Here is a 20519-nt window from a genome sequence, read left to right on the forward strand (position 1 = left end):
ACCGCAGCGGTCCTGCCAAGCATTTTATGCCTCCTGACTGCCCGACGGCTGTGGAGGAGAAATGGCGGTCCAACCGCCCCTATTGTAATAGGGCGGTTGGGAGACAGCCCCCACTGTGCATCCACGAGTCTGTAATTAAATAGCGCAGTCATAAATAAACAAACGTGTAAATAATCTGCTTCTGTTGTATTATGTTCTAATGCCCTCGGGCCAAGATTGCTCTATATAAAACTGCAAGATAAAAATATAATAATTCGCTTCATATTAATCTTCTTTTCTACTATTTGTTGCTTTCAGGAATTGAAATGATAACCTCACCAGAAACTCTGCCATTTCACATAAACTGGTATGTCGATGACGTCACAGAAGCCACCCTTGGAATCATCGGAATGGGTCGGGTTGGTTACAGTATTGCTCTCAGAGCAAAAGGTTTTCGAATGAAAATCCTTTATCATAACAGGAGGAGAAGGTGAGGTTCGACGTTATTTATTTCTGACAAAAAAAAATGTATGCACAAATCTATTGTTCTAGATTTGCTATTTAAAATTTTCCTTAATTAAAAGTGGCAACATGTTGTTTAGGTCTTGTGTGTCTGTAAAAACCTTTTTTTTGTTACAAGCAGTGAATGTCCAAGACTATTAGTATTTTTAAATTACGAGACTCTCAGTTCCTCTTTTAGGTTATTTAGATTTAAAAATTGGATTTTTTTTGTTGCGGTCTGCCATTAAGGGTTCCATCTCCTATATCGATGTGTCCAAAAGACCAGGATAATGCATTCGAAGCGATGTGTACATTTACAGCCTAAATAGGGGTGTGCCCTGAATGTAGACAGCCATATTTGATTCTGATTGTCAAGAGTCCGGAATATTGATTAGGGACTAACCTAACTCCACATCTGTGTTTCTTGAAAATACATATATATCTTCAAGGTATGTAAACGTGGAGTAAAGAATAGTAACTCTAAACTTCACTATATGCAGTCACTGTTTGATATTTTTATACTCTATATTTTAGCTACCATAATATTACCTACTCGAAATTCTAGATTACAAAACAAAAGAAGAAGTTAGCAGATTAGCACCTTTTAATATTGTTTTATTTTCCCCGATTGCCAAAACGACTTCTCTCATCTCTCTCAGAGTTCAACACATTATAGTATTCATGCCTGAGAACCTGTTTATGAGTTTGGCAGTATTGAAGCAGGGCGGCACGCAACCGACATTCTCCTACACAGCCAAACCTCACCGCAGGCCACCCGCCAGATTATGAGTTATCTCATGGTCTGGGAAGAAGTTCTTTGGTGTTCCCACGGCAGTGCCTATTAAAACGGCTCAGGAATGGGATTGCCAAAGCCTGTTACTGCACAGCATGGACTGTGTTGTTCATGCCGTGCAGAAAAGGGGGAGCATGCGGACAGAGGGGCACATCATGTGCCCCCCGCATGAATCCTCAAGCATGAGGGAACAGGGGGTCCTGTAGGGCCACCTTAGTATTGTATTGTATTGTATTTTTATTACTTATAAAGCGCTAACAATCATCCAGAGTAGGATATCACGGCGCTATAGCAGCTATGATGCGTGGAGGAAATTCGCATAGGTTGAGCTAGTTTAGTCCGGTTTAGGGAAGAGGAAGGTTTTGAGATGTTTCCTAAATGCCCGGTGGCAGTCGGTGAGTCTGAGAGCCGCGGGCAATTCGTTCCATTTGATTGCGGCTAAGTGGGAGAAGGCACGCTCCCCCATCCTAGCTCTCTTCACCCGAGTAGTTCTTGCTCTTGCCGTGAATTGAGAGCGAAGATTTCGGGTTGGAGCTTAGAACTGAATCCTGTTTCTAAGAATAAGTGGACCTGTATTGTGCAGTGCTCTATGTGTTATACACATCATTTTGAAAGTTGCTCTCTTGTTCATGGCAACCAATGAAGTTCATTTAGGCAGCTCTTGGCAGAGTCAAACTTTCTTTTCTTGCAAACGGCCTTAGCCGCTGCATTCTGCACTATTTGTAATTTGGTGAAGAGATATTCTGCCATGCCTACGAACAGGGAATTTCCATAGTCCAGCCTGCTCATTAGTAGTGACTGAACCAGGATCCTTTTGCACTCTGTTGGAATCCAAAGGAAGACTCTTTTAAGCATCTTTAATACAGCAAATCCTTTGCCGCATATAGAGGATACGTGAGATTTCATAGACAGGGTAGTGTCCATCATTATTCCTAGATTTCTTGCTGTTAGTGTCGGAGTCGGTGGAGTGCCCAGGGATTCAGGCCACCAGCTGTCATTCCACAAGTGAGTGTGCCCACCAAATAGCAATATTTCTGATTTGTCTGCATTCAATTTGAGACAATGGTTGTGCATCCAGTCAGACAGTTCTGAAAGACAGTTTCGTAGCCTCTCCTTGGGGTCATTCCTCTCGTCAAGGATTACAGTTAGTTGGGTGTCGTCTGCATACGAGCAGATTTCGACACCCCACTTTCTGCCTATTGCTGCCAAGGAAGACACTAATACGTTGAACAACGTTGGGCTTAATGAAGCCCCCTGTGGGACCCCGTATTTGATGTTCCGGTGCGGGGATGAGAAATTGCCCATGCGCACAGATTGCGTTCTGTCCGATAGGAAGGATTGCAACCACCCCAGTGCTTTGTCTCGGATGCCTTTTGCTGCCAAAGTTCTTAATAGCAGTTTGTGTGGTACGTTATAAAATGCCGCCGAGAGATCCAATAGTATCAAGGCAACTGTTTTTCCCTGATCCACATGCATTCTGATGTTGTCCAGCACAGACAGGAGTGTAGTTTCTGTGCTGTTGTTGGCCCTGAAACCTGTTTGTGAGATATTTAATAAGTTGTTTGTTTCAAGAAAACTGGCCAGTTGCCTATTAACCAGTTTTTCAAGTACTTTAGATAAATAAGGTAGTTGAGATATGGGTCTGTAATTGGCTGGATTATTGATGTCTAAACCTGTTTTTTTTAGGAGAAGGGTAACTGTGGCGTTCTTCCAGCTGATTGGGAATTCCGCGGCTTCTAGCGAGTGGTTCAGCAATTGAGTCACTGCTGGGCAGATTATTGGGGTGAGTTGCAAAAAGATATGGTGGGGACAAGGGTCAAGAGGGGAGCCTGATTTAATTTCAAGCATAACTTTGCCCACTTCTTCTTCCGAGAATGGGCCAAAGCTAGAACAACAGACCAGGGGGAGGGGCGACTCAAGGTCCTCTGTGCCATCCGAATTGAAGTTGGAAAAAGAAGAATAAATTGTGTCAATTTTCTCACAGAAAAAGTTGTTCATTTTATTGCAGCCTACTTGTGAGGGAGTCAGATTTGATGAGAGGCTGGTAGGACTGCATAGTTCTTTGACTATTTTGTAGAGTTCTTTAGACACGTCTTTATTTTCTGTTATTCTGCGAGAGAAGTATTACTTCTTTGCTTTCCTAATGGCTTTAGTATATTGTGTGAGTTCCTTCTTATATGCCCTTCTGGTGTCTTGAGTTCTTGTTAGTCTCCAGTTGTGTTCAAGCAGTGTGCATTTTCTTTTTAGTGCCTTTAGTTCTGGCCCATACCATTTTTCTGACGTGGTACGCCTGGGTTTGGTATTAGAGCGAAGCACTGAGCAATGCTCAAGTGCCTTCGAGATGTGGTCCTGAAGCATATCTGTTTCTTCGTTAATGTTAGTTTTTCCTGCATTGGAATAGGTGAAGTGTTGCTGAAAAGTTTCTATATTAAAGTTTGTCCAACTCCTTCTTTGGGTCGCTACTGGATTTGAAAGTCTGGTATTTTTAACAGGTAGGTGGATGTTGAACACAATCAGTGAGTGAACCGTCCACGCCATGGACTTTATCTCTTTATTGAAGATTGGATTTGTATTGGAAAACACCAAGTCTAGGATATGTCCAGCCTTGTGTGTTGGCTGTTCGATTCTCTGGGATAGCTGTAGGATTTCCATATTCTCTACTAACTGTATAGCAAGGGGGTTAATACTATCATCAAAGTGAATGTTAAAGTCCCCTAGGAGCAGAATATTTTTGTTGTGAAGACAGACTGGCATGACTTGCGCAAGGAGTTGAGTATTAAAATCAGACGTGCAGCCTGGTGGGTTATAGATAATGACCCCACCGAGTAGAATATTGGTGTTAATGGACACTGAGAATGCCATAGCTTCGTGACTGCTAGCCTGAATATTCACCTCTTGTCTGCAAGTGAGTGTCCTTACTGCCACAGCGCCATGAAATCTGTGGCAGTGAGGAAGCACATCATATACTTGGCGGTGCAGCCGCAGCAGCGCCAGCATATTGCAGCCCTCAGACCGCTACACCACCACCAGGGATTGTATATCCCTGGTGGTTGCTGTAGTCCAATGGCAGTCCAACCGTCATAGTTGTAAAACGGTGGTCGGACCACTGATACAGCTGTCCCCAATCGCCACAGCATCTCCACCGTGGGTTTGTCGGTCCTATGGACTGCTAAACTCGTAGTTAGACCCTCAGCCACAGAATTTAAGGAGGTTGAAACTAAAGCAATGGCCACTTTATCTGAGTATGAGCTTTTGTAGAAACTCTCTTTATCTCTTACTCTCTAATGATGTTGTGGGCACCACCAGCTTGTGTTTTCCCCCTAGGATTTAAGTTACCAGTTTGACCTTGAACATCTCTCCAGATTTGTGCTATAGAAATACCATACATGCATGCTTAGTTCCTGTTCTGCACTTTAAGTGGTAGTAGGAAGTGGGTAAGTGCCTCTAGTGGGTCCTTTACATTGAGCTCTACCACTGTGCAGCGACTGAGGGCAATAGTGTAACACTAGGCAGATATTCTCTGTCAAGGGTATAAAATAGATATCATTGGACTGAGAATGATCTGAGTCATTGTTCCCCGTAAGCTGCGTGCACGCACAGGGACTTTCTCAAGCGCACTCACAGTCTGTCAAAGCACACACATCTCTGCTTCACAAGAGACGTGGGGGCATATTACCTGGAGTAGTGTGGCTCACTGGTTAGAGGCGGCAGACCCGGAAGCAGAGGTCGGCCCGGGACCAGGGTTCAATTCCCGACGCGGCAGGGTCTTGGGCCAATATGTCAGCGGGCTCGATAAATCTCACCTTCGGTGGCACTCTAACCATGGGTCCCACTCAGCAACTCTGGGCAATAGCTCGCTTAATCTCCACAAACGGCCCCATCAACGCCGGGGATGCCTGGCTTCATCTTGGGGGTGCCCAATAGGGACTATCTCACAGGGAAAGCCAGGACGGGTTCACCAGCATTATACAGCGCCAGGAAACCTACGGGTAGCAGTGCGCTTTACAAGCTCAAATACATACAAATACATACATACCAAGGGCCATTATCGCCGCCTTTGCGGGACTTTTTCCCGCTAAAGCGGCGATAATTTTATCGCCCTATCACCCAGCCTTCGCTAACACCAGTTAGCGACAGCTAGTAGGAGATAGCGATCATCTTGGGGCCCACTTTGCATGTCAGAGGAAAAGGAATGAGCTGGGGGTCGCGTAACTAATTAGCATGGAGGAGTCTCGTTCGTTATCGAAATTAACCAGACAAATCACTCCACCAACTAAGAACGGCCATGCACCACCACCCACAGAATCAAGAAAGAGCTATCAATCTGTCAATCCTTTCCGTGTCCGGGCCGGGTGAGGTTTCCCGTGTTGTGAGCCCCCAGCTTCTTCCTTTTCCTCTGACTCGGTACAGGCGTGTGCCCAGTTAAATGTGGCTTGCTCCACTTCTTAAATCTTGTACATATTCACCAAATCTTCATAATAAAAATCTCCCTGTCCGGCTGGACGTTGGAGAAAAGATACATAGCCTTTATCGTAAGTCTGTGTTTATCACTATATGTCATAACTACCAAAAGCTTAGGACCTTTGTTAGCTCTAAAACAGCTCCTTATAGTGCAGGCCATGTTTTCTCTCTCCCCATGACCCCCTCACCACCTCCCCCACTGCTATACTTTCAGGTATGGAATGTCTCCAGGTCCTGGTCGAGGTTGCTAAAATTAAATTGCTGTGTTTTAGGATCAGACTGTGAACCAGGTAAATATTGCCATTTAATTTTACAGTTTTTTTTGTTTAAAATAATAACATCTGATGGATATCTCTGATTTTTATGGCATTGTTCTGTTGCTGTGCAGCTTTAGCCCTTGGTGCAGTCATACCTGGCACTGACCGTGTGGGTTTGGAGGATGCGGTGTCCAAAATAACATTTAGTTTTAAAAGCAGGTGCTACAGATTTCCTTGGGTGTCCAGCAGAGGTCATGAAACAATAAAAGTGTCATAATAACTCTGGTGATTAATGTTACAGCTGGAGAGAGAGTGGGGATTTGTCTAGTAGCAGTTTTAGCTCTCCTAAGGTAAAGCAAAGGGTTAATGTGCCTGCTACAAAGGTGTGTAACATGCATATCACAGAACTGAGTGTGAGTGAACAATGAGTAGATCTATAAAAATTGTATGGTTGTGAGATAATACTCAATACATTTTCACTAAGTATTCTGTTTGTTCTTTATCACATATGAAAGCATGTCTAAACACTTCCATTCATAAAGAGTGCTGTACAAAAAAAAGACTTGTGTTTGTTTAATAGCCTATACAGTTTGCCAATTAAATGTGGAGGAGGGGTGGCATAGCTATCCAAGTTGTCGATATCACTTTTGTCCCATTCCCATCCCTGTTGGGCACTCCACATTTCTACAGGAGCTATGAAATATGTGACTGGCCTGTAAAACTCCTAGCATAGATTTCTACTGCTCTACATCTGTGGACCTCCTTGTCTTCCTTTACACACTCCTAGGTAACACATGAATCACTAGGCTAAACCAGTGCAGGATGGACTTGAACAAACACATGGCACAATGCAGCATCACAAGTATAATGGCCTGGAACACAAAAATCATGCTTTTCTGTGGCCACTGCTTTTTTGTGCATAATTATGGATTAGCCACATAATTTACCATCTGCCATATAAACTGCAGATTTAACCCAAAAAATAATTGGTTCTAGCTTGAACAGATCAAAAGTTACTAAAACATTGTGACATATCAATCAATCATGGAATTGTAGGCACACTACTCACCACTGAGGGTCTCAAGGCGCTGAGGGGGGGGGGGGGGGGTACGCAGATCTGTTTAGCCGAAGAGCCAGGTCTTGAGGGTCTTCCTGAAGGTGTTCAGGGAGGGGGCACCTCTGATGTCTGTCGGTAGCTCGTTCCAGGTCTTGGCTGCAATGTGAGAGAAGGATCTTTCTCCTACTCTGGCTCTGTTAATGCACGGGGTTTCGGCCAGTGAGAGGTCGGAAGATCTGATGTTTCTTTTAGATACGTGGAAGTTGATTCTGTAGTTGAGGTATTTGGGTCCGTTGTTGTGTAGGCATTTGTAGGCATGAATGAGGATTTTGAACGTGACTCTTTTCTCCGTGGGCAGCCAGTGGAGACTTCGTGGCTGTTGGCTGATGTGTTAGGGTCGGGGGATGTTTGCGTGTATCAAAGGCCCTTTGCAACAGTTAGCTGGTCATCTTTCAGTTGCTTATTTCTGTACTTGGTTGGTAAACTAGTAGTAATGAGGTGAAATCATTGCAAAGACAGGATTACCATGTGTAAAGAAAAATTATAATTCTCACAAAAAATACCTGGATAGTTATGACAACTATATCCAAATCGTACGTTGACACCAGAAAAGTATTACAAGGGAAAAGAAATAAGGAGAATCATGCCTTAAAGGGACAATCATTGTCTTAAAGACGAGATCACTCACTCACCCGAAGGTGACATGCTTCATCATTGGATTCCCTCTTGCACACTGTGACTGCAAGGTGCACGGTGTGGGCTACAACTCTCCCTCCGGAGAGGAGCGTGAGGTGTTTTAATTACATCCAATGTTATGATGAGTGAGGAGCAGAGTGCAAAAATGGAAAGAAAATAGTGAGTTAAAACTATCTCCACAAAGGACACAAAACTTTAATGATTGTCCTAAGTGGATGGAAGTAAAAACAGTGTGAAAATAGGGGTCTGGATGTTCCCTATATGTCAGGTCAACATGTTTCTGCCTTAATGACTAATAGTTTGTGGCATTCGTCAGGACTAGCATGTGGTCACTCTGCAGTAACGTGAAAAATAATAAAATTACCATACTTAATATGTATGGAGAAACATGGACCCAGCTGCAGTCATTTGTAGGCGTGAGTGAGGATTTTGAATGTGACTCTTTTCTCCACGGGCAGCGGGTGGAGACTTCGTGGGTGTTGGCTGATGTGTTCGTGTCGGGTGATGTTTGCGTGCATCAAAGGCCCTTTGCAACGGTTAGCTGGTCATCTTTCAGTTGCTTATTTTTGTACTTAGTTAGTAAACTGGTAGTAATGAGGTTAAATCATTGCCAAGACAGGATTACCATGTATAAAGAAAAATTATAACATTATTAAGCAACATTAGAAAAAATGTGCTGTAGCATGCCACATAATTTTGCTAATCTTGCCGGATAATTTAGTCAACCCTGCCACATAATTTGGTGCTTTTCCCTACTCCTTAATTCTATTGGTCGTGGGTATTTTTATTCAGCTTTTGTACAGCACAGAATGTGCAAATACTATCATTTCATGGAATATATAGAAACTGGCAAACATTCTTTTACTCACCTTCTCCTACAGTCTTGCTAATCATACACACACTTTCAGGCCATATAATCTGCCCATCGCTCTCTATCTCCCTTATGCCCGCTCCAACCACCCTAACCGACAAGTCATTCAGGTTCAGAATGGACCTTTGTATGAGGAAGCTAAACATTTACAAAAACAATATAATATGCATTAGCAAAGAGGCTAGTAGCATACGGCAGGGAAATTGGCTTTTTTGCTTTTTTAGGTCTGGTGTTATCCAAGAACTTTTGATTTTATGAAAATTGTGTGTGATACATAGTTATAGGGCTTTTCAGTCAGGCGTTCTCCATTAGTCTGTTGTTGTGTTATTCACATTTTATTTCCACCTGTTCCAGCATATAAAATTTCAGGAGTACAGCCACACAAAAAGTAGTTATTTTCAGAGCCAGGAACTAGTAATGTGTGTTACTTGCAGACCAAGAAATATTCAAATTTATTGTATATGTATTGTAAATGTATTCACATTTTTTTAGCTTGACGTGGTCACACCAGCTTACCCCCAAAAGAATTTCTGAAAAACCAAAACAGAAAAAAAACAAATTGCGAAAGCCTAAAGGCAGCGGCTAGCACCAGGTCTCTTGGCTTTGCTAATACTTGTTTATTTTTGGAGCACACAATCCCTGCTTAATTAAATTGTGTGATCCAATGAAAATACTATATTTCACTGCACGTCCATTTTGTTTATTATAAAGGACCACCTTCAAAAAACGTGAGTACAAGATGTGCGCAATATAGAAACCTTGGTGTTTTTAATTTAATAGTCTAAAAGATTTCTCCAGCTAAAGCACAAATCAAGCCACCAACTAATGTATATATTATAATGGACTTGCCTCTTAGTTCAGTAGCATTCATTGTTATTAAGCTGGGGTCAGGAATGTAAGGTGAAACATTTCTGTGTGTTAAGGAAATACTTTCTTGAGTTATGAATGCTCCTTGCACTACTCTAACATTTTTGTTGAATGATTTAGAGTTAGCACCAAACCTCGGCAGTGTTCTACTCATTAATTTCTTGGCTTGTCCACCTTCTACTGTGAGGTGTTCCTTCTCCTGTATTGCTATATTGTAGGGCCAGTGCATTAAAAAGTACTGAAATGAGGATAGTCAGGGTAATTGAGTATTTCTTATGTTGCTCTTTTGTCAGCCTTCCACATTACTTTGTGGTTTTGTACAGGCCCTATATGATGCAACTGTCTGTCACAAAGGCAGACATATAAGCTGCTAAATGTACACAAGAACTACATTTTATCTTTCCTTTCTCAGGTTTGCTGAGTGCTATTGATATATACAATACGCCATTCTTAAATGTCTAACCAATAGCATGTTTTGATTAGTGTGTCTTGTCAGACACGTTTCAACATTTCAGTCATCATGTGCAGACTGTGAATGAGGATTTAGTCTCTTGAACACAACAAGTCTAAATCACTAGACTGGTGGAGAATTGCTTGGCTATGCTGATGAGGACAAAGGCCTATCTCTTATATGACAAAGTTGACCTTTGTAGAGTTTATCAGCACTGGAACAATGGCAAGGACTAGTGAGAGTAGCACATGTTTCACACATCTAGTGAGGGCACTTGTCTTCTCTGAGGCACCCTTTCCCACAGTCTATTTTGGACTGGATGGCCGCATTTCACACACTTATGCTTAGCAAAGACAGTAATCATTAGGTTGTACATTAAAATGTAACTGTGCTATGCAATTGTCAACATGCAAAATGTATATTCTCTTGCATAGTCTTCCAACAGTCCTCACCAAATGATCATTGCTCCAATCAAGAATATTCAATAAAATCTTATAATGGTGCTCCCTTCTGAGTCCCGTCCTTGTCTAAGCCTGGGGTATAGCTGAAACTAGAATAAACAATTAATGTTATGATGATATGTCTCAACACTGCAAAACTGTCTCAAGACCCTGTTAATTAGAGCTATAAGTGTGAAATGCACTTGTTCTCGATCTCATTATAAACAAAAGTTTTGAGCGGTGCTTGGCACACACAGCCTTGGCTGCAGCGCACAGAGATCTTGCACTGTCGCAGACAGAGGAAATAAATTCGAGGGAACATTGGTCGGAAGGGTCCTCCTTTTTCATGGATACATACAAGTACCTTCTGTGAAACTTTGGAACACCTGATCTGCTGGCACGGATTTTCTCCATGCTATAAAAACCTTGTACGAAGCAGCTGGGACAACATGTACACCTCTTCAAATGAAATGTATGATGTGCTGCAATACACAAAACTGTCAGACGTGCTCTGGCCCCACTTTAATTAAGTCTATGTGCAATCCAGTCATATTCCTCAATGAATACAAATTTGAAGGCCTAAATACGGTAAGCTTAGGATCTGTGGGGTCCTCTGTTGTAGTGTTATTATTCACACCTTAATTGCCGGTAGCAGTGTTCAATTTGTACCGTTGGTTGCAGGTGGAGCCCCCCGACACTCATTTTTTGTGACCGGTCCTTATTTTTCATTCATCAGACTCTGATGCAGAACAAGAGAGAGAAAGACAGAAAAAGGGGGAAAGAAGAAGGAATAAAATGACAAAGACCCTGAGAAAGCAGGGATGAAAAAGTCCCTGCAGGAGTAAAATAAAAGTACCAGGAGAGTAGGCTTGTAGGTGAAAGAGGCATGAGGTGAAATCAAGAGAATACAGCCATGGCGTTCGTCAACCCCGACATTTAGCAGTGCCACCTATGGGCTTCTGAGCAAATCTTTAGACACCCGCACTTATATTTTACAAATTAAACACTGCTGGGAGGCCAAGAATTTGCGAAGAATTGTCTGGTTGACGGTTCTACAACTAGCAAGTACTGGGATCCCTCAATTAGTAATATCTTGTTTATTTTGGATATAAACCTATAAAGTGATGCAGAATATATGCAACTATGTTAAAATGGAGTGATTGATTGCATTTAAAAACTTAAACTACATTCATAGCTAGAAACCTAAACCTTAAATTCTACATAATCAACACTATCATTCACAATCAAACTAAAAGAGCATAGCTCTTAGTTTCACAGAAATTGGTGGCTTTGAACAGTGGGATTTTATGGGAATTTTAAGAGCGGAAGATGTAAAAGATGAAGTATAAATATTTCCTAGTTATTTTTAGGACCACATTTGCATAGGTAATTGATTTTTTTGTTTACTTACAACTTTGGGGTGGGCCATGGCTAGGGGGCTGGTGCAATTATTCTTTTTAGGTGACCCTCTTCAAGTTATTATGAGGCTCAGGTGACCCCATCTCCTGGGGCCAACATTCAATTTAGGGGAGGGGGCACACGGTCCCCTTCAGTTAACCTAATACAGGCCCCGGGAACTCCATCCCCCAGGACGACTATAAAGCTTAGGGAAGAGAACGTGCAGCCCAAGTCTCTTTAAGGCTTAGCAGACCTCATCCTCTAAGGCTGAACTAATCTTTTTAGGGAAGGGGGCATGCAGCCCCGCTTCCTGTGCCTCAGAGAAACCCTAGGGACCCCAATCCCGTGGGCTGTGTTTTTAGGGCAAGAGGGCATTGGGTCCCCGTCCCTGAGCTGTAGATTACCCCGGTGATTAAAGCAGTGTCCTGGGGATCCAATCTCCAGGAACACTGCTATGTTCCCTGCCAGGGAGGGTGCGGACAGAGAATGTAAATTTTATTCCATGCCGGCAATTTCTCAGGCAGGGAACAGTTCTTTGCTCCCACCCCGAAGGAGCACAGAAATAAGCTGCTCCTGCTCAGGCCACAGCAAAACAATATAGCCAGCTTTCTGTGACACCAAGTATGGCTCCTCCTGTGGCCCTCAATGACTTGGCCAGTTGTTAATGCCCTGTTTAGGCACATGGCCATCCACTTTGAAATAACGTGGGTGCTGGCTTGAGAGCTGGCAGGGGCTCCTCCTGCAGCCCCCAGCAGTGGAAATGTTGTGGGTACACTGGGTGGGCACTGGGGCACCTACTTTAACAAAATGGCCAGCTGCGGCCAGCACCCACTTTGCGTACGGGCTGGGAGCCAGTAGAGGCCGTGTGGGACTTAGGGATCTCTTCCCACTGCCCCAAACTTTTAACGTCCCAGGTGGAACTGAAATAACCAAAACCAAAATTATTAAAAGGAATAATGAGTGAGTGGTGTCAACCGCTCATTTAATATTCACTGTTCCATGCAAGGAGCCCTCCCAAACGCCTGGAAAAGCTTCTTATGGCCGTTGCCATCAAGAATGAGGATTTGGAGGCCCGCAGACAGAGGAACAACGTGAGGATTATGGGTGTGGCTCAAACTACCAACACTGGACGACTTGACCATTTTCTTGAGCAGCTCTTCACGATCTCTTTGGGGTTGAGTCCTTCACAACCACTTTTGTGATTGAACGGGCACATCGTATTTTGGGGCTGTGTCACAACACAAGCTGCCCTCCGAGGCCAATTAAAGCCCGCTGTTTAAATTTTAGGTACAAAGATACAATGCTACGCCTGGCACGTGAGAAGGGCCAGCTTGAGTGGCAAGGATCAAATGTCTCACTGTACCTGGACTTCACTGCCATGGTGCAGGAAGCACACAGGAAATCCCAGCGTAGAAAGCGGCCCTACGCAAGCTGGGGCTACGATATGGAATGCTATACCCAGCGAGGTAGAAGGTTGACATTGACAGACGTTTCTGTGTAGGTGACTTGCCCCACGAAGCACAGGAATTCTGCCATAAGTGTTCTAACGTCAGGAGGAAACAGGGGGATTCATCGCAGCAGCAGTCACAGAACCTCCCTCACTCTGGCACCAGTGCTGATCACTTCTCTGCTGATTAGATCTACGGAGCCCTTTGTTGTTGTGGGGGGCCTGTAAAGGCCTGTAATGTGGTGGCAAAGCTGCGCCAGCATGTATGGCTACCATGGCATGTTGAGGCACTGCCATGGACTTAAATCACACTACACACTGGTGGTTACGCATCGATGAGGGGCAGCGGCGGGGTGTTGCCATCCTGAGTGCAGATGCACCTGTTTCTTTGGTTTTGGTATTGTATCCTATTTTGTTGTCCTACATGTCAGTATATCTTCAAGGTGTTGTGAGTGTATCTAGGACCCTAATTAAAAAATTCCCGATTTATGCCCTTAAGTGGTTATATCAAATCATATCCTTACAAAGGCATAAGAATCATATCCATATTAAGTCATAGCCAATGCAAACCAAATACGGCAAGGCTACTCCCATAGACTCCTAGAAAGCACAACGCGTTCTTAAACAAACCAAGCCTCCAGCAGCACGGGAATTCCCCCTGCTTCTGTATTGATTTGTCCTAGAACTCGTGGAGTCCTGAAAGAACTGCGAGTTCTTAGTGACGTCTTATGTCCAACCTTACGTCAAACTCGGCACCTTCCAGGTATAAATATACCAGCATCTGCCTTAAGCAACACACAGTGGTTTGGAGCAGATCGGCTATCTACTTGCCCGACGCCCAGCTGATGCGAGTGCCGAAGGAAGCCGACCCTCCCTGCTGACGCACTGAGAGAGACGCTGTCTTTTCTCCTGCCGAGAAAATCCAGCTCCAGTGTTTTCCGGTCACCCTTCCGGGTTGCTGGGAGATCGAGTCCTGAGAAAGAGATACAAGACCTCCTTCATTCTATAACCAAGGTAGGGAGCTGATTAGACCCACAGAGAATTCTTTATTCAGATTCTTGGCAAAAACTGTAACTCATCTACTCCTTCCCTGTACTAGGCTTAGGTTAGGTACACTGGGGTAGGTGTATCTTAGAAACAGCAGTTGAGTACGTTTAGTCATTATTTTATCGTTGAATGTATTTTATCCATTTTAAGTATCTTATGGCTTAGAAACCATATAAATGCTTTTACAGTATTATTTCATAATACTCATTTTACTGTACGCACTTTACTTTATGACAAGTATTGCAATTGTGGCAATTCATTTCTCTTGCATGAGAAAGAAGACTGCTCAATAAATAACCCTTTTATTGAAAACGCCTGTCTCTCTATTTCTCTGCACTTCTGGTGAAACGAAGCATGCACGATTGACTGAGTGAAATAGCTATCTATTGTTTCCGCGACTCTGGAGATATTCCTTATTTCAGGGGGAACAAAGTTGTCATGTTATATGGTTGTCAGAAGCTCATCCCTTCTTGTCTATTCAGGAAAGTTAACACCTTCTTGTTTACTCAAGAAAGTTTCTAGTGACCTCTGAGCTAGCTGGCACACATAATTAAGTCTAAATGTAAATGTATAGGCATTTATATAGCGCACTACTTACCCGTAGGGTCCCAAGGCGCTTCGACCACTGCGAAACCCTTCCTGGCTTCCCTGAGAGATGGTCCCTTAATGGGTATCTCCAGGGTGAGACCAGGCATCCCCGGCGGTCTGGTGGGGCCGTTAGTGAAGATGAGGCAAGCTAATGCCCAGAGTTGCCGAGTGTGATCGCTGATCAGAGTGGGCACCGAGGCGAGAGAATTATCGAGTCCGCCGACCCTGGTCCAGAAACCTGCCGCGCCGGGAATCGAACCCTGGTCCCGGGCCGTCCTCTGCTCCCGGGTCTGCCGCCTCTAACCAGTGAGCCACACTACTTCACTAACATATTCAATAGAGACCTAGTCGACCTAAGTCCTACGTCTAAACTCTCGTTTATGTTATTCCAATGCACAGAGCCTATTGGGAATATAGGAACTACACCACATGGCGCCCAACATTTGGTAAGGCGATAATTTAACGCTAGATACTAGAGTAACTCAGTTGTGCTTTTCACACAGACCCCTTTTCCCGTAAAAACTCCAATAGATGTCTGGAGTGGGTAAATATCCGCCAAAACTTAGTAGGAAGAGATCCCTATGTATTAGTTTTTGGATTAGTCAACGTTGAAGGATACAGTGTTCCAAAATATTGTGCACCTAATCTTTGTTTCCTTGAAACTTGCTCTGCAAACTTTCTGTCAGCAAAATGTCAGAGAATAACGACGAAAGGAAGAGAGCTAGACTAGCAGCTCAACTTTTGACGGAAGACACATGTTTCCAACAAAATAACCCGGATGTGAAACTCATCCCGGTAAATGTAAGGAAAAGTGTAACTAAAAGTGTAAGGACATGGTGTAGCCACCCCTCTGTCCTGTCCCTCCCCTAGGAGGGTCCCTAGAATCTGTCCAACCCTTTCCTGTGGGTATAAAATGGGTTACCTGGCTACAGCAGAACAAGTGAGGGCCTCATTTGGTACCCCAACTCAAGCTGCACAGCTGTGTGACTGAATGAATCCAATCAATTAAATGCTAAGGGCTCGATGTAGGTAAATCTTTTTTACCACTTCATAAATACCGAATCATACCGAATCGGTATTTAAGAAGTGGTCAAAAAGAGAAGGGCAGATGTAGGTAATTTTATTTTAAAAATTACCGAATCGGAAGGAATCGGTATTTACCGATTCAGTAAATACAGAATCGGTAATGCCCATTGATTCCTATGGGCATTGAAGCCCATAGGAATCAATGGGCATTACCGATTCGGTATTTACCAAATCGGTAAATACCGAATTTTGCAAGGGTGCAGGGGGTGTCACTTTGACACCCTCTAGCACCCTGAATTCAGGCACGTGTGCCATGTGGCACACAGACATGCCCTAAGGGCATGTCTGTGTGTCACATGGCACTGGTGTGCATGCACACATGTGCATGCACACCTGTATTCGGTATTTTACCATCCAATAGGATTGGATGGTAAAATACCGAATCTGACTGGCCTGTGGGACTCAGAAGAGTCCCACCTACATTAGGAAATTACCGAATCGGTAAAAATACTGATTCGGTATTTTACCGATTCGGTAAATTTACATATTCGGTAAATTTACCGAATCGGTAAAATGGCTCACCTACATCAGGAATGTCCATTTACCAGTCGGTAAATGGACACCTACATCGGGCCCCAAACCTTTTATTCTTCTGTTAATCCATAATTTATTCTATTTCCTTTTTCTCTAGTTTTTTCAAATTTCATCAATTCATTTTATTCATTCCAGTCCAATGCATAGTTGTTCATGCAAACACAGGAGGCATAATAGTTTCCAAATGTCACGTCTTTATTAAAATTACCCAATGCATTTTGGGAAAAAAATACCTTCATCAGGGGTATCTAGAATACAGAAATTAATATATATCACCATTACCGTAATTAGTACACATCAAAATCGATAACAAAACTTCCACAGTTCATTAGGCTCTGCATGTTATCTCTTTATCAGTTATACATACTGACTTAATAAACAACTGCATTTAAACCACCAGGGTCACACAACAAACTAAAGCAGCGATCGCCTTTCAAAAATACCCACATCGTTATCTGCTGCCTCAAATATCAAATTAAACTTCCTACGTTAAGAAGACGCCTCTCCGGTATTTATTCAAAGCACCTCTGACAAAAAGTGTCTTTGAAGAGTTGCTTTGAATAAATATGGGAGAGCAGATATCGATGTGGGTATTTTTGAAAGGGGATCGCTGCTTTAGTTTGTTGTATGACCCTGGTGGTTTAAATGCAATTGTTTATTAAGTCAGTATGTATAACTGATAAAGAGACAAAATGCAGAGCCTAATGAACTTTGGAAGTTTTGTTATCGATTTTGATGTTTACTAATTACTAATTACGCTAATGGTGATATATATTAATTTCTTTATTCTAGATACCCCTGATGAAGGGATTTTTTCCCGAAATGCATTGGGTTATTTTAATAAAGACGTGGCATTTGTAAACTATTATCCATAGAGAACGACAAGGGTTCCAACGCCACTTTGTGCCTATGCACCCGGTTCCTCTGGGATTACATGGCGGCAAACTGAAACATAGATGCTGCACGCTATCCGTGCGAGGAGATACAGGAGCAATAGAGCCCTGTCACCTGGAGGATAATCGGGCGCATTTAGGCCAACACAGAGGCTATTCCCATGAAAGGGTGGTTATATTCGGGAAACCCCATTCAAATTGGTATATCTAATCCACAAAGCCTTGGGCAGATCGCCCACTGAGAAATGTCTTTTAATTGTTTGAGACCAAGACCATAGAAGAGGCCAACTTTATATGTATGATTGTGTGTTTCCAAAAGGCTTGGTTACAAATCCCAGTGGGGCACTCCTTTAGTGATCAAGAAAAAGCTTCAAGTTCATTCACAAATTGAATTTATTCATTCAATAATTTCATGATAATCAAAGTTCAATTTCATTTTTATCCATGTATTATTTCCTTCTATTTTTTCAAGTAAATGCACATTTTTACTTCACTCCAAAAGAAATGAATATATTCCATGTAACTTTACAAATTCATGATCAATTCTCCAATGCATTTCGAGCATAAAACTGCTCTTCATCAGGGAGTGAATTCTAAAAGAAAATAGACATATAATGCAACCAATAAACTATAATTTAAGAAAACAAGGTTCAAACAGTTTCAAAATGCATGCTATTTAAGTCAAGTGAGACTCAGTGTAAATGAAAATCAACACTCGTGAAATGTGTGAGTGGCCATGCCTCTCAGTATTACTCCTAAAATTACTCACGTATCCATGAAAGATTAGATGAAATGAATTCTGTTTAGAAGAATCTGTGGGAACAAAAACCGTCGATTATGCACCTACGCGTTTTCACAAGGGATGTAAACAACGCATCTGGTAGCGCTACCACTAGTCAAAAATACGTTCGAAAAACAGGCGTCGCGCTCCGTAGCAAAACGTGAGCTCTTCATAAGATATGTTGAAAGCTTAGCAAAGTGTTCAGTTTTTGCAAGTTTAAACAGCGTTCCTCATTTAGATCGGGACCGGCTGAGACACCGACACTGCGCTTCCGCGTCTTATGTGTGATGTGTGCGGAGTACTAAAAATAGTAGATGGACTATTCTAAACAGCCCGTGGATTTGGAAAAGAATTTGGCGGCCATATTGAAGGAGTAAAAGAGGAAACTAAATGAATCAAAGTGACAATGGCAGCTAAACATGTTATAACAAATACAGGAACAATGCTGAGTGTGTCAAATTCACCTAACATGCAAATTATGTAAACATACTGAACAATATATGGAAATCTAAATAAAGGCATCAATTTACAGAAGTTACAGAGCAATTCAGTACCAAATCTAAGAGATTTACAAGTAACATAAAAATTCTATTCGTTCATTCAAACCATTAGGTTTCAAAGCCTGTAGATGGTTAATCCAAAGGTTTTCTCCACGCAGTAGTTGTTTGTTGTTATCTTTGCCTTCAATTTTTTCAACAACTTCCAAAATGAGGAACCTTAGCTGCGCAATATTATGTTTCAATTCATGAAAGTGGGTTGCAGCAGTAGACTTCAAATTTTTGGTCCTTATATTGGATTTGTGTTCATTTATGCGCAAACAAATCTTTCTCTCAGTTTTCCCCACATAAATCTTTCCACAAAGACATTTTAGTAAATAAATAACATTTGCAGTTTCACAAGTGGCTGATACTTGTAATTTGATTTTTTTACCCCGCATGGGATGGTGAATCACAGTTCCACGTATAACTTTATATGTAGCCATACTTTGAGTCTGCAAAAGGCTGTGTACCGAGTAGGCATAAAGCTGGACACTGCTTACATGAAGCTGTATAAGGGCTGATTAAAGAGATTAAGATAATGATAAAGGATGTAAGGGAGGAAGGATTTCTATATTACTTGTCCTGAAGATGGTGGCAGGAACAATATAGATCCACCGAAACGCGTCAACACTAATTCTATTGTTAAATCTGAAATAGGACAAAGAGCACAGTGACCGATTTTTTGTCCCATGCAGTGTCTTTAGTTTTCTACAGATTAACACTGCAAGGACCAACTTTTGCTGCCTTATTTATGTTTTCCTTCCATATGATGTATTTTGTATTGTTGTGATGTTGCTGCTATTTCATGTTCTATGTCTTGAGGATTATGAATTTTTAACTGTTTTTATTTTTGTTGTGATGATTTCTGATGCTCATTTTTAATATCAAAATGCTTTGATTTGAGATTGAAAAAATCTCTTTTAAATTACTTGTTCTGTACTAAATACATTTTTGTGATACGACTAGTGCACTGCCTTTGAAGTTGTTCCAGGTGTATGAGTGGGGTGTGTATGGATCAGATTGTTAATTTTGTCTTGTAGTCGAAAGAGTAAAATCTTTTTAACAATAGGTAATTCTGGTACAAATGTAACCACAGGTGGGGTGGCTCTTCAAACTCTTGAGTTCTAAGGGTTGTCTTCGTGATCTGTGGGGAAGGGTCCTTAACCTCTTATTTTCCAACCACGACTTTCCCATTGCATTGTACAGAGCAGGCGGTTGTGTTCACACTCTGCACCGTCCTCCGTGGGGTCCCTATTCATTCACCTTGGGTGGTTCCTTGGGGTCTCAGCAATTCTACACCTCCTAGACTAAGTCTAGTCCTGAGTTGTGGTTCTTATACCACTTATTTAGTATATGGTTCGGTCTCCCCCTGGAGCCCACTGTGTTTGTGCTACTTACGTTTGATTCTTTGCAACTGTATTATCTGATTTTAGTATCCTCTGCATGAGGATAGAACACAAGAGTGAGATAGATAAAATACATATTTGTATAACTACTGTGTGGTTTCCCGTTCATTTAACCAATACTCTAAGTTTGCATTCTTGTAAAACAAGGTGCTTAACAATCCTTCAAGACTTTTTTTTTTTTTTTTTAATTTAACAGATCTTTATTGACAGCAAAGCCATTGACAGCACCAGCCTTATCACATGTGCATGAGTAAACGCCGGGATCGACACCGGGTACACAGTACTTGTTAGATGTTAAACGTACACAGCCTTAGTGCCAGCATCCCGGAGGCCTGGCGGCAAAGTAGGAAGAAATTAGCACAACAATTCAAATCGAGGGCTCCCAGTGCCGGTAGTGTACCGTAGTGATGTGTCAACTGGCAATCAA

The 20519-nt window shown here is 42.4% G+C and overlaps 1 protein-coding gene across 1 annotated transcript in view; it reads left to right on the forward strand.

Annotated features, from left to right (window-relative positions):
• The window catches only part of LOC147722718 (uncharacterized), a 263591-nt gene that overhangs the window by 122413 nt on the left and 120659 nt on the right, over window positions 1–20519 (forward strand). Inside the window, exon 2 of the mRNA XM_086965192.1 lies at window positions 298–469. Coding sequence (XP_086821318.1) covers window positions 298–469 — 172 coding nt within the window. The remainder of the gene's footprint in view (window positions 1–297; window positions 470–20519) is intronic.

The sequence above is a fragment of the Lissotriton vulgaris genome, chromosome 4_1, assembly GCF_964263255.1.
Source record: "Lissotriton vulgaris chromosome 4_1, aLisVul1.2, whole genome shotgun sequence".
Lineage (NCBI taxonomy): Eukaryota > Metazoa > Chordata > Amphibia > Caudata > Salamandridae > Lissotriton > Lissotriton vulgaris.